We start from the raw sequence: 14,424 nt of genomic DNA, 5'->3' as shown, positions 1-14,424 counted from the left end.
AATTTTTAACATTTTCAGTACTTTCCCATCAACTATGGCAGAAAAGTCTGAAACATATTGTTTGTCAATGAATTGTCCATAACTATAAATTCTGGACATTTTATATTATTAAAAGGTCCCAAATTGTATAAAGTGTAAGTATTTTTGATTATAAAGCAAGTCTAGGTTCTATATTAATACTGTGAAAGTATCAAAGCCTCAGTCCACAGAGAAATGCACACAGCCTGTGTTCAGACACTGAGCCTTAAAACCAGCCATCAGGACTTCTGTAACTTTGTGATGTCACAACAAGGCAGCTGTCTCAGCCTGTTGTTACTAGAGCTCCAGAGAGAAACCTGAGAGAGGAGATGTAAAACTACACTGAGATGGTTTTTGGTTCTTAAAACCACAAATATATCTTCTTATGGATCAACACTTCAAATAAAACAGGTTTAAAATATGGGACCTTTAAAACAAATCATGAGGATCATGCAGCATTTGAAGATGTACTGGTTCAGTCAGTGTTGCACAGCAAAGCAGACAAGAGAATTTCAGATAGCATCAGGGCCTCCTTCACAGAAATAGATACCTTTATATAATATATGGATAGAACATATACTTTGCAAACCAAAAGGTTCAGGGCTGCACGAACAGAATCTGCTATCACAATGGAGGCAGAATGTGAAACCTCAGTCCTGAGCTGAAAATAATCCATTAGTGAAGGCTGTTCGTTCAATCCATCAGTGAAAAAAAAAAAAGATGAAAAAGCTTTCTGTACACCCCCAGACTCCCAACCCCATGCACCTGGGCATTGACACACACACATAAATACACTATGCAGACATACACACACACGCACCTCCAGGAACGCTTTACTTGAATCTGACATCCGTGCATTGATGTCCGCCCACCATCCCCTTCTGTCCTTTCTGTATCTGTGTGTGATGGAAACTGTAGTGTGTGTATGTGTGTTTTCTGCTGAGATGTGTGTGTGTGTGTGTGTGTGTGTGTGTGTATATATATGTGTTGTGGCGCACAGTAAATGTGTGTGTATGCCAGTGTACAGTTATCTAATGTTCCTATACATGCCTGTGTGCATTTGTTGTTCATTTGTAAACGTGTGTTTGTGTGTGTGTGTGTGTGTGTGTGTGTGTGTCACTCACGCAGCAAATACTCTGCAGCATCTTGGTCGTAGTCTGCGTCCTCTGGGAAATGATTGATCTGGGAACACACACCTCGCTTCAGGCCTGAAGAAAGACAGAGAGGAAGAAGAGGGGAGAGTGAGGAGGACGGCAGAAAAAAAAAGTAGAGATCACAAGGAAGAGAAGAAGATAGAAAAAAGACAGGAATGGTGAAGGGAAGAAATAGAAAAAAACAGAAAGACAAGAGAATATACAGTACAACTCAGCGGAAACTGACAGAAGCTGAGACAAAGAAATTAATGAAAATATGAAGAAGAGGAAGAGACAGAGGAAGTAAACAGGGTGACAGATGGACAGAGAAGACAGACGAATTGAAGATGACCAGACAGAAACAATAGAAAATGAAAAAAGAGTAGGATGAATTCACTATGATTACTTGACACAGTTACCAGGAGCCAATCAGACAGATGTTTCTCACAAACCTTTAAATCATATTCTTTAATATTTCAGTCCCAGTTGATTTGGCAACACCTATACTGACTGGTGGTAACAGTAATTTTAGGTTAAAAAGACCCAGCTCCACCATGTGTCTTGTCCTTTCCTCATGTGGACACATGGAGAATGCCATCATACATCTGACACACAACACAATTAATTCCACCCTTTCAGTACCATGGATAGCTCCACTATACTAATAAATACAGCAGCACAACGTAAGTCAACATAAAAATAAACAGGGTATTGTACCAGGAACATCAACGCTACTCAAAAAAGTTGTTTTGTTTTTAGTGGCTGTTATTCATGAGCCCAGGACTGGGCTCACATATGTAATCAACAGAGGGACTTAATAAAAGCCTGTCTCTAATACATGCCTGTCTCAAATAAAGGCCTGTTACAGTCTGCAGTTGAGCCTTGGTCACTATTTCAGCACGGTTGTTGAAAACTGTTGTGGATCTACTGTAAATGCCCCCTTGGTGATGTAATACAAACTGCTCACGTCAAATTATTTTGAAAGGGCAACGGCCACTGGGAAAAGCCCAATGGACTAACTTTATCACTCATTCACAGACACAGTCGCAGATGTAGCGCTGGCACATGGCCATGAACTGTGGGCATCACAAAGAACAAAAACACTTAAGTCAGTTAACAGTCTAATTGACTGTTGACCACAAACAGTGGTCTCCCATGTTAAAGTCAGACACTTTGACCCACACAACCTGTTTCCTCTCTAACAGGTTTTCAGCGCCAAAACATCATGTGACATACTCCCTCATTACCAATACTAGAGATCCTTGTATGTGAGCATAGGTTGACTTTGGATATTGGACAAACAAACCAATACTGCCCTCATCTTCCTGTATGAAATAGCTTTTGGTGCCTTTTCTATCTTTAGCCACGTTTTGACCAAAAAGTACCTGTTCCAGGTACTTTTCTTCAGGAACTAAAAGGTTCCTGTGGCCCATTGTTGTCTGCAGCCTTAAATCCCGGGAAGATTATGCAAAATTATTACTTGACATTGCATTATTCACAGCACTTTGAGGACATAACATGAATGAAAATACGGAACAAATTGCGTCCTGTATATATTCAATACAGGACGCAGCATTTTATTTTCAAATGCAGGATGATCCTGTATTATACATGACGGGTGGCAACCCTAGCCACTCTGGTCCAGTTTCAGTTTTTTTTTACTTTCTCCCGGACCTATTTCACGGTGTGGAAAATGTGTTGGCTCGCTCGGTGCTCGCTCACTGCGGACTTTTAAACATCGCGGGTGAAATAAAATGCAGCAGGTACTCGACCAATCAGAAATGTTCAGTGCTGCAGACGTCACCCCTAAACTAAATTTAGACCCTGGTTCCTGCGGTGGAAATGTGCATTGTTCCTCTAAAGGTTCCTGGTTCCTGAGGAAAGTTGCTGTGGTGGAAACACAGCTTTTATTGTCTTCAATAAGGCAAGAGATTGAACATGGAAGCTGGCTCTTCATTGGTTCACCCTGACACCAACAGCTCTAACTGTGTTTTGTTGCAAATCTTATCAGCTATTTGTGCATCACATGGACAAAATTAACATCAAAAGGAAAAGAGAGATAGAATGTCTCTCATGCAATAAAATACAGCATTTGAAAGGAAGAAAAAAAGACATTAAAAGAATGTGAATAGGACTCTCCCGGCGCACACACTTAGAAACACTAAGAAACAAAAGTAATCCCATGATAAACCTCATGAACTGGTAATGGAGCAGAATTATTAATCTACAAGGATCAGGAACTGGATTAGAGAGGGAATAGTTATCCACAAATGAACCCAGTGGGCATTATATCAGAATGAAGCGGCAGATTGTCTGTCAAACACCTTTATAGAACAGCTGCCAGGCAACAACTACAGTCAATGTTTGGCTACATCTGACGAGACAGAAATATTATATATATTATACAACATTACACTACGGCTGAAACTGTCCAAACAAAAAGAGGTCCTTCCATATGAAACAGCTTCCAAAAACTATTGAACTATATGTGTATTTGTGTGTCCTGCCTGTCTGGCAGCTGCAGCAACACAGGAAAAACTACTTCATCAGTCACTGAATGAGTCACCACTCATATCTGAGCTCTGGGGCATTATGATGAGCATTATGTTTAAGGTGCAGTATAGTAGGTGTCTGTGTATGCGGTATGTGTAAGTATTTGTGTTTTGTCTGTGCATGAAACTAAAAGAGAGAAAAGAGGCTGAGCTTCGATGTCTACATCTTGAAATCCTCTTATCTGAGTCGTGCAACAAAACCACAACGCTCTAAAAAACGGAAACACCATGGGCCACATTAGCTTTTATAACATCTCATTATCGTGTTTACAGCTTGTCATGATGATATCATAATGCATCATGGGTATAGGCAGTGCTACAAATTGTGTATCGCCTAATGTTTTAGATCTGCTGGTGGTTAAGAAATTTCAGAACAGTGTGATTGAAGGTGCTCTCAGACAGAAACCTGCTCCTGCTGCATCTGAGGTTGAATGGGCAGCAGCAGGGAGCACCGTGGCTGCTGGTACAGCCTGTTCCATCCAGGTCGCTGCTATCAACCTGCTCTCATCTCATCATGTAGCTTAACAGAGAGGGGTTGTAGCTGAAAGCAAAGGCAGTGTTCAGCATTTTGCCAGGAAGATATGTTCATCTATCACAAACATTGTCTATTCTATCCATTTGTTTACTCACTGCCAGTGAAGAGGTGTGTAATTCTGGGAGCTCAGATATACAGCAGTGTCCACTAATTATGTTTATATACGGCTTATTTGCAAAGGCTATGTTTTGAAGGAACTCTATTGCTGACCAGATTTAGTTTTCTATGAAAACAATGGAGAAATGTTAGTAATTAACGGATCTAGCAAATCATAAAAATGTTGATACTGAATGTATCATGTTCTCTGACATATGTCATTAGTTTTCCACTAAAATATATATATATATATTTTATTTTATTTTCTGTTCACACTCTCACGGCCCTTGCTTAAGATCTGGTTTAGATCCTGGTTCTGGTTTAATTAAAAAGTCCACAATGACTTGAGAAACAACACGATCATGTATGGTGAATTTATATAGCTCTTTTCTAGTCTTATCGATCACTCAAAACACACCAAACAGCAAGCCACATTCACCCGTTCACTCACACATTCATACTGTGCTTTTTCCATCTTGGGGGTTCAGTATCTTGCCCAAGGACACGTTTACATGCAAACAGGAGGAGCCAGGAATTGAACCACCGACCTTCGAAGTAGTCGACGACCTGTTCTACCTCTTGAGGCACAGCCACCCAAAATCATCTTTCCCTTACATTACCTCAATTGCCGTTGTTGCCATAACCTAACCACAATGAGGGGTGAGTGGCATGTAGCACTTCATTCAAACAAACACATAATTTGAAGATAATCCAGGCAGTGATTACATTTGCTACCACAGCATGATTGGGAAAACAGTTCAGTTCTATACAAAGGGAATTTGACTGATGACATTGAAGTTAGGTTCTGCATTGTTTTCATGGTGAGCGGCACATTGGTATGGTGGTTAGCAGCGTTGCCTCACAGCAAGAAGGTTCTGGGTTTGAATCCCAGGCCTGGGGCCTTTCTGTGCGGAGGTTTCCGTGTTCTCCCTGTGCCTGCGTACGTTCTCTCCGGGTGCTCCGGCTTCCTCCCACCAAAAACATATACTTAGGTTAACCGGCGAGTCTAACGTGCCCATAGGTGAATGAGAGTGTGATTGCTTGTTTGTCTCTATACGTCAGCCCTGTGATAGACTGGCGACCTGTCCAGGGTGTACCCCGCCCTCACCCACTGTCAGCTGGGATTGCCTCTCTCCGTGACCCTATAAGGATAAGCAGTAGGTAATGGATGGAAGGATTGTTTTCATGGTTGTCATGGTCACATGGCAACCAGGCTGAAAACCAGCATCAAATTATGTCAGTGCAACAATTTGTAGCAACAGTGGCAACTCATTGCACCTGACAAGACCTGAAAAGCAGGAAATAAATAAGAAAAGTGGGGCAATATATCATACTGGTAGTTTGTGTGAGTGTGACTGTGTGTTTGTGTGTGTGTGTGTGGTACAGGTATTACTCATGTTCTGGGGACCTACATCTGTTTACACATTATGGGGACTAGTCTTCTCTATGGGGACTAAAAGAGAGCCCCCATAATGTAAATCATTCAATTTGAATTTGTAGACGTGTTTGAAGTTTAGGATAAGGTAAGGCAAGTACTAGTTAAGGTTAAGGTAAGAGGAAGTCTCCAGAAGGTGAATGTAAGTCAATGTAATGTCCCCTGAAGTCATGGAAACACGACTCTGTGTGTGTATGTTTCCGTGTGTGTATGTGTGTGTGTGTGTGTGTGTGTGTGTCTGTGTGAGTGACTGTTTGTGAGTAAGAGAACACCTATTTATGTCTGTTCTGATTACACTGATGAGCACCCTGACCCCAACAAGACCCTCCAATGACCAGCGCATGATAAATCACACACACACAAACACACATTCAACCCCCAGAGCATCCAGAGGTTTCCACAGCTTCAAACACACACACTCATGCACACACACAACCAGCTGTACCTTCCAGGCAGCAGATCCTCCAGAGGCCGGAGTGGGTCAGAGCCCCAGGGTCTTTCTTGTCCTTGTTGTTGGAGTCCTCCTGGGACGAGTTGGCCGTGCTGTTGCAGATGAAGGCCCGGGCGTAGAGCCAGTAGTCTGTGCCAATAGCCACTGTCATCAGGGCAAAGGCTGCAAAAGCCCCCATGGTGGTCAGCAGCACCTGGATGCCGCGCTCACACCACACCATGGCAGGGCGAGGAAGGAAACTAATATCTGAAGAGAAAACACAGAGCAAAAGAACTTATATTCAGCAGACATCTCTGTTCACTGCACATGAAGATGCTTTAGATGCATGGAATTAGAATCATTCTTTAATGAAGCAAGGTTTGTGCTGTTTTTTACTTTACGGTCTGTAGATTTGATGAAAGCATTATCTTAATCTTCATCCTAAGAAGTCCTCGTGAAACTGGTGATGTCTGGATTCAGAGGGCAAGTGGCCAAAGCTGTCCTAAAGGAGAGCACGTTGCTCTGTATATGTTCTTTATTAACCTTTACTGATGTCTTTAGCTGTGTCCTAATTCAGGGGACGCATCCTTCGGAGGATGCTGCCACTGTGGTGGCAGAGTAAAGACACTCTTTAACTTTAACGTCAGCCTGAGACATTTACTGCAAGGAGTGATCTTCTGTTCACAAAGGTTACGGTCACCTTGTACTCACAGTCATTGTGTTTGTTTACTGGTTATTATACTGGTTGTTATTCAAACGTCTGCTAACATAGCATTTCATTCATTTGAATACTCAGGCTAATGTGAAACTAATAGACTCTTGTTTGATTCATTTATTTCTATAAAAGGGTGCCGGTTAAAAATGCCCTGGAAGGTTGAGCATCCATGAAATTAAAAATGAGAAACTAAAAAAAGACATGTAACCACCTTTGCATCCCATCCTGTGCTCAATTTATGCATTGAACTGTCAAATATTTATGCATTAATAGAACTACTGTCCCCCACGGGCCCCTGTAGGTGACTGGTGAGAGCTGCTCATGGGGTTAAATCTTTCTGTTGCATTCTGGGTGAGCACAGTGGAGCGGGTTTTAATAAAATATAAAAAAACCCCCCAAAACAAAACAAAAAACAACGCACACAGCCTGGAGCAGTAAAGAAATGTTGGCAGCACGCAGCCGGCAGAAGAACAAAATGCCGACCCCGCTGCTTCAACAAAAATATAAAACAACAAATATCATATAACAGTGAACTGTGGAGGGTGGAGGATGGACTGCTGGAAGACATGGAGGGAAAAATATTTCTGTGCAAGTCTGTCAGTGTTTCCCCAAAAGGTGTTTGGAAGAAAATTAAAATAAAGTTTGAAAATCCATTTTTTTATATATATATATAAGTTATATATTATCTCAGCAGGAGGGCACATTTAAATTCTGACCTTCGTGTGTAAACCTGGATCAACAGAATTTGAAGGTATGGAGATAATCTGTGTTTAGAAGTCAATGACAAGATCAATAAAGGTAGCCAGGGGCAACTGCAGAGGAGCAAGGAAGACGGACAGAGGTTCCTGTACACTTAAATAAATGAGAAATGACAATGACAAGAGAAAAGTGGATGATGAGAGAGGAGGAGTTGAGTGGAGAGGAAAGGAAAGAGGAGACATAAATCAGAGCTGAGAGGTGAACAGTGAGAAGGACGATGAGGAAAATTGAGATACAGCACATCTGTTGTGCTTCAGGAAACATAAATGAAACATCCAAGGAGCATGGAGGGGAGGAAGAGGGAGGGGAGGAAGAGGTAGGGGGTGGGGGCGGTGGGGAGGGGCGACTACATGGATTTCCATTTAACCATTTAGTTACTCAAACATTTGAATAAAAATGGCGGACATCCTGGAGAAGCCTCGACCACGACTTCGGTTCACTCGATCCCAAACGGGAGGTTAATGTAAACGATTGATCGCATAAAGAGAACATCATTGCCGGTGTGGGCTTTGAAACTATTTGGCTAATTCAGTGGGCCTGCGGGGTGTTTCCATGGCAACGCAAATCCCAAAATAACAGAGACCACTGGTACTCTGACCCTGAAAGTGACCGGCCTGCTGGAATATGCATTAAGGTAAGTCCCAAAAAGAACAGCAGGAAAGAAGGCATCGCTGCAGCGGGTGGTGAAGTAACTCGGATCACACATTCAGTGAATAGTTTCACGTCAGGAAATATTTTTCTTATTTGGTCTTTCTTTTTCTTTTTAATGTATTTAAATAAACTCTTGAGGTAGTTTCATTTTGAATTTGTGTTGCAGTGATCTGTAACTATTACTGATTTTCACACTTATATATGCAAGTTGCTTGGGAGCTCCATTTCTCCCTTGCAAAATCTGTATTCCTGCTGTTTCATATTTTCTCCTCATTTTGTGAAAAGAAGCTCTAAATCTAAATAGAAAACTTGCTTGATTTCATACTATATAAGGAATCCACTGAATCTGTTTACATGATTCACTGCCCATGCAGAATAAAGAAGCGTCATGGCAGTATTGAAACTGACATCTTATGCATGTGGTTCATCAGCATGAATGAGAGGCTGAGAGAAGACATCAATAGCAGTAAAACTCCCCGAGGTGTTTATCTATTTTTATCTGTTTTATTGGTTTTATTATTACATTTCCATTATTTTTATGTCTCATGTGGATTAGTCTCAAACTGTTAAACAGCTTACATCTGTGCTTTCTTATCAGCTTGTTAGTCACCTGCAGAGAACTAAACTCTGTGCAAGGTGCTGTCCAAATAACTTTTGATTGATTGATTGATAGAAGTGTCTCTGACTAAAAAACATCTGTTAATTGTAGATTAATTGTATAAAGGTAGATGTCCATGTCTTCTTTGATTATAGATCAGGTTTAGTTTCTATATTAATACTGTGAAAGTATCAAAGCGCTCGGTCCACAGAGAAATGCACACAGCCTGTATTCAGAAACTGAGCCTTAAAGTGAGCCGTCAGGACTTCTGCAACTTTGTGATGTCACACCAAAGCAGTCACTGCTCTCAGCCACGCCCCAAGCCCCGCCCACCTGGACCCACCATCCAACCTTGCAGGATTGGGTTTTTCTGAGTGTTTACCTGAAATCTGCTATATTTTTATTCGATCACTCTGATTGGCTCCAGAGAGAAGCCTGAGAGAGGAGATATAAAACTACATTGAGAGTTTTTGGTTCTTAAAACCAGAAATATATCTTTTCAAACATGTCAATTCTATAATATACCATTGTGTTGGAACAGGCAGAACTTCCATGACGACAACATTATATTTTGAATTTGCTTTGGGTGATAAGTCAGTTTTATTTATACAACCCAATTTGACAAATCACAAATTTGCCTTAAGGGGCTTTTCAATCTGTACAGTAGATCTATCCTTTAAATGAAAATGTGCAAAGCTTTTCAAAATCAAACTTTTTTTTTTACTGGCTGTTTCATGCTGCACCTCAGTATAAACCTGTCATGTGAGCAGGAACACTGACATAGCAACATGGCAGCAACAGGCATCTTGATGAGTTTCCACAAATCTTTACTTTTACAGCTGCTCATAGTCTGCATTAAAAGAAGCTGTAACATGGATCTTTCATCACTGATGTGCTTTAAATATTCTAAGCATTTTTCAAAAATAGCCTTGGATGGATGTGGTGAATCATTTCCACACACTAAAAAATATATCAAAGCCAAGTCAGTTAAATGGCAGGTTTATGCTTATCCTGTTTTTACTAGAAGGCTATTGTAGTAAACTGCACAGCTGTAAAGAGAAGCTTCAGGTTGCAGACGGAGCCAGTTCAGGCTTCACTGTTGATTTAATAGAAGAATTCCTGATGTTTAAAAGCACAACTGTGTTGCATCCAATGTAGACAACAAGAGGTGACACAACTTCACATATCCTGGCTGTACTTAATCCTGATTGGTTAGTCTGAAAAATGTATACAACCAACCGTGGCTGTTTATAACATTTGAAAACAACCACGACAACAACAACAAAAAATTGTTGTCCACAGCCCACTGTGCATGTGAAGACAACACAGTGGAAAATTAACTGACGTTTCAAGTGTCAGGCTCCTCCGTCCAATATTGCAATTCATTAAATTCATGTTCCCTGAATTTTCCTCAACTCCTCATGTGTCAACACTCCCTTCAGTCATCTGTGATTTAAATAAGAAACAACATTTAGCTTGGTTACACAAATGCCAACGCAGATTAATCAAAGCCAGTTGCCCTCTGAATCCAGACCTCTGTACATATCTGCACTCCTGTGTGTGTGTGCGTGTGTGTGTTTATGGGTGGTTTCCTGTATGACTGTGTTCATCCGTGCTTGTTTGTGTGTTTAAATGTTTATGCTTTAATGTACATGTATGTATGTGTCATGCATGTGAATAAATGTGAATTCACAAGTGCATCTGGTTGTTTGTGTATACAAGAACACATCCACATCTGCCTGTGTGTGTGTGTGTGTGTGTGTGTCTTTGTGTGTGTGTGTGTGTGTGCGCGTGTTACCTGGGGGCATGTTTCTGCCTTTCGCCTCCATCTCCTCTCCCCCCCGCTGCTGCTGCTGTTCTTCTTCTTCTTCGTCGGTGAAGAGCGCTCCGTAGCCCCGGTCCGAGCTGCCTCCATCCACCGTTTATCCCTCGCTCTCTCGCCCCTTACCCTTCCCTCGCTCCTCTGCCTCTCTTCTTGTCCCTTCTTTCTTCCTCCTCCTCCTCCTCCTCCTCTTCTTCTTCTTCTGCTTCTCCCTCTCCTCTCTTTACCTTGAGCACTCCTTCTCTCCTTTTCAGCGAGCTGGGGGATACTTCACTTGGCGTCCTCTCCTCTCATTGAATTGTCATGGCAGTCATCTTAGCTACTGAGAGAAGAAAGAGGCGGAGGGAAGAGCAGATGAGAGGGAGTGAGAGGAAAGACAGAAAGAGAGGGAGAGTAGGAAAGGACAAGGAGAAGATGAGGGAGAGAAAGGAAAGAGATGAGAAGAGGAGATAGAGTTGGGGGGGGGCAGGATGGATTCGATTAACGAACGTGACATGAGTCTTGAAACCAGGGGATGCTCCTGTACATAAGCATCTCCCATACAAACGTGTTTCCTATATGAAGATGATGATATGTTATTGAAAAAACAAACAAACAAACAAATAAACATCCAAAACCTGATGCCGAAGGCAAAAAAAAAAACAAAAAAAAAACGAGCCCCCTGTCAAACAAGAGAAGCTGGTTTGCCTCCACAGAGAGAGAGAGAGAGAGAGATAAAGCAATAGAAAAGAACAGGCGATGCGAGAGAGCGTGCTCTATTCCATTGCCATGGCAACAGTGAATTCCAAAGTCTACGGTGGAGCTAGTGAGTGTGTATGTGTGTAAATGTGTTTGTGCGTGTGTGTATGTATGTGTGTGTGTTAGGGGAGTAGAGGGGTGGATGTAACAGCTGAGAGGATTTTGCTGAGATAAAAAAAAAAAATAATAAAAAGTGTGTGACTTCCATCGTTGTGCAGATGAGTCTGGATGTCACACATGCAAACACGCACACACACACACACAAACAAACACATACACACACACATACACATCTTCATGTACTGGATATCCATGGTTGCATATTGTACATGAGGAATGAACATTCACACGAGAGATGACAGACTTGTGAGTCATTAGCACTGTGGTCACAGTGTCTCGGCATGTTTCATCCATCCAACTTTCTTCCTGTTTGGTGCGATGGCTTAATCACAAGCATTTAGCGCTGTTTCATGCTGACTGAAATGTACAATGCAGAGGTTCAAAAAAAAAAAAAGAAAAAAAACAAGCTGGAATTCGATGCTTTGCTCAAAGGCATTTCAGCAGAGCAGCTGTTTTCTTGCTGGAAACTCATATCCTACATCTCAACAAGCAGAGTCTTCCTGAAAAGAAAATCCCCGTCAGCACTGACACAGGGTCAGGTTTTGCTAGTTCTTTCTTTTTTTTTCTTCTTCTTCAAACTGTTGCCAAAACTGCAGGACATCCAAAATCCACATGAGAGGCATCAGCAGCAACACAGCGGGGGATCCTGAGTTGTTTTACATAAACAGTACATCTAGAGGCGATTCTGACCACAAACCAGCGTTTGGAGACTCCAGAGAAAAACAACAGCATCAGATCATTGTTCAAATGCCTCAACAAACCAGTTGTTTATGTTTCACCAACAAAAAACATCTGGTAGCTCTGTGAATTATGGCTGTCGTTTGTTAGCAGCAAGGGCTGAGCTACAGAGATGCTTTTACACAGCTACAAATCCTCATTAAGATGAAGGTAGGGTAGACAAATGGGTTGACGAACTGTGTAACTTTGATGATGCCATTTCCTAAGGACAGTTTCCTTTAGCTGTAACCACAATTTTCAACCCTATCCAAATATATTTTAAATGACGAAATAAAAATCCTTTCCTTAAACTTAATCAAGTAGTTTTGTACCAAAAGCCAAACCGACCCTACAACCCTAGTGGTGTCAGATTCCAATATTAATCTTTTGGAACCATCATTTGGAAAGGGTTTGGAAGCCATGACAAATAATGTTTGTCTTGCTAATGAAGGTGTCAGAACACAAACTGCTATTATGAGTTGCTTTGGCAGTCACAAACAATTTATTTTATTGTTTAGTTTGCAGGACCTGTTGCCCATTTGGTCGACCTTTCCTGCTCAAAGTCGCTCTGCACTAGAAGTCCTCACAGATCTGCAGAGAACCTGATTTGAAAGTGACGCAATGACAATCAGAGCCTGTCTGAAACAGACCTGAGGATAATTAGGCTAATTTACATGATCAGAGCTGACGGCCACATTGGTATCAGACTTATTGATACACAGACCAGAGACCTAAAGAATGGGGAACAAAAGACCTATGAAGACTTCTAGCTTGTACCGTTGGTGGAAGATGAACACCAAGAAAGGTGTAACATCTGGACAGATGTTCGTCCAGTGGAGCTGTCTCTCCTTTGACGAAATATTAACACTGCAGCTCTTGTAGGCAGAATTTGAATAGTTTCATCCAAAAAAATGCTGAGGATGCACCAGAATCATTTTTTTTCATCAAAGATGATTGTTCAGAAACATGGTCAGACTTAAAAAAATTACCTGGAAAACAGAGAAAAAATGCCAATGACGGAATTATTTTGTTTGTTCAGGACGTGTCATTTGTTTCAGCGCTCTGGAGATGTTTGATTTCTCTAATTTTTATGTAAAAGCATCCCCAGTTTCTTACTCTCCCATCTTGTCTGCATGAGACTGTGGAGATCCTGCTGCTGTTTTGTCATCACTAACAGAAACCCGTTCTCAGTGACCAGAAAGTAATGAATCAAAATTACAGGGAAACTTCAGAGCTTTTTATGGCAGCAAGTGAGCAAGGAACCAATCCAGAGAAAAGTGTAGACACTAACGCTGGCTGAAAGTCTTCAACACCTCCACCCCCACTGACAAGAAGACAAAATTTAATGTTTCCTTGAATGGTTTTTGGCAAATGAAATCCCTTAAACTTTCAAAAAGTCCTAGTGAAAGTGCCAAAGTGTGAAGTTTGCTCATGTAGCATTTAAACATATCCTTTGTTAGGGACCATCAGACAGAGAAAAACCACTGACGAACCATCTGTGAAGGATTCTAAAGGGAAACTCGGCACAGAGATGAGCTTGTGTTGGGCAAATGTGGGACGAGCAAGCAGAAATCCACACAGTGCGATAGGCTGAGACTCTTCTTAATTAAGCAAACATGCTCCTTTACAGACAGTGCATCTCTCTCAGCCTTATCATCTTTTAAACAAAGAAATCTAACTAGAAGCTGCGTTTTCTGGGGACAAGTGCTTGTGATTGTTGCCAGCTACTGAGAGCATGCATATTGATGTTTTTTGCCATAATCAGGCAAATGCTTTGAATTTCATCTCATACCCAATGATAAATTATGGCAACAGTATAAATTATAGAATGATTACAAGATCTTTGTGTGCCTGCAGCGTTCCTTGATTGACAATTCCTCCCACATTGACAAAGTATTTCAAGATCCAGCAGAGCTAACCTTGTCGAATTGATGCTGGAAACCGATTAATAGCAGCCTTGGTTTTTGAAGAACAACTATATTGTGTCAGGGAGTATTAGGGGCATTTTATAAGAATTAATTCTGCCAAATCTCAAGTGACTGAGACTTTTAGTTTATGTTTATGGTCTTTTAAAGGTTCCATATTGTATAAAGCTCGATTTTTCC

General features: G+C 41.3%; 1 protein-coding gene across 1 annotated transcript in view; it reads right to left on the bottom strand.

The window, feature by feature from the left end:
• Positions 1-11,176, bottom strand: part of LOC111661173 (voltage-dependent calcium channel gamma-4 subunit-like) — a 17,945-nt gene extending 6,769 nt beyond the window's left edge. The window contains exons 1-3 of the mRNA XM_023414655.2: positions 10,721-11,176; positions 6,215-6,466; positions 1,143-1,226 (exon numbers count right to left, since the gene is read on the bottom strand). Of these exons, the coding sequence (XP_023270423.1) occupies positions 1,143-1,226; positions 6,215-6,466; positions 10,721-10,751 (367 nt within the window). The 5' untranslated portion in view covers positions 10,752-11,176. The remainder of the gene's footprint in view (positions 1-1,142; positions 1,227-6,214; positions 6,467-10,720) is intronic.
• Positions 11,177-14,424: the final 3,248 nt, after the last annotated feature.

Source organism: Seriola lalandi, unplaced genomic scaffold (genome assembly GCF_002814215.2).
Source record: "Seriola lalandi dorsalis isolate HSWRI2012SDOR001 ecotype SW California unplaced genomic scaffold, Sedor1 jcf7180002054538, whole genome shotgun sequence".
NCBI lineage: Eukaryota > Metazoa > Chordata > Actinopteri > Carangiformes > Carangidae > Seriola > Seriola lalandi.
Note: the sequence above shows the minus strand (reverse complement) of the source record. Positions and strands in the feature narration are given on the sequence as shown.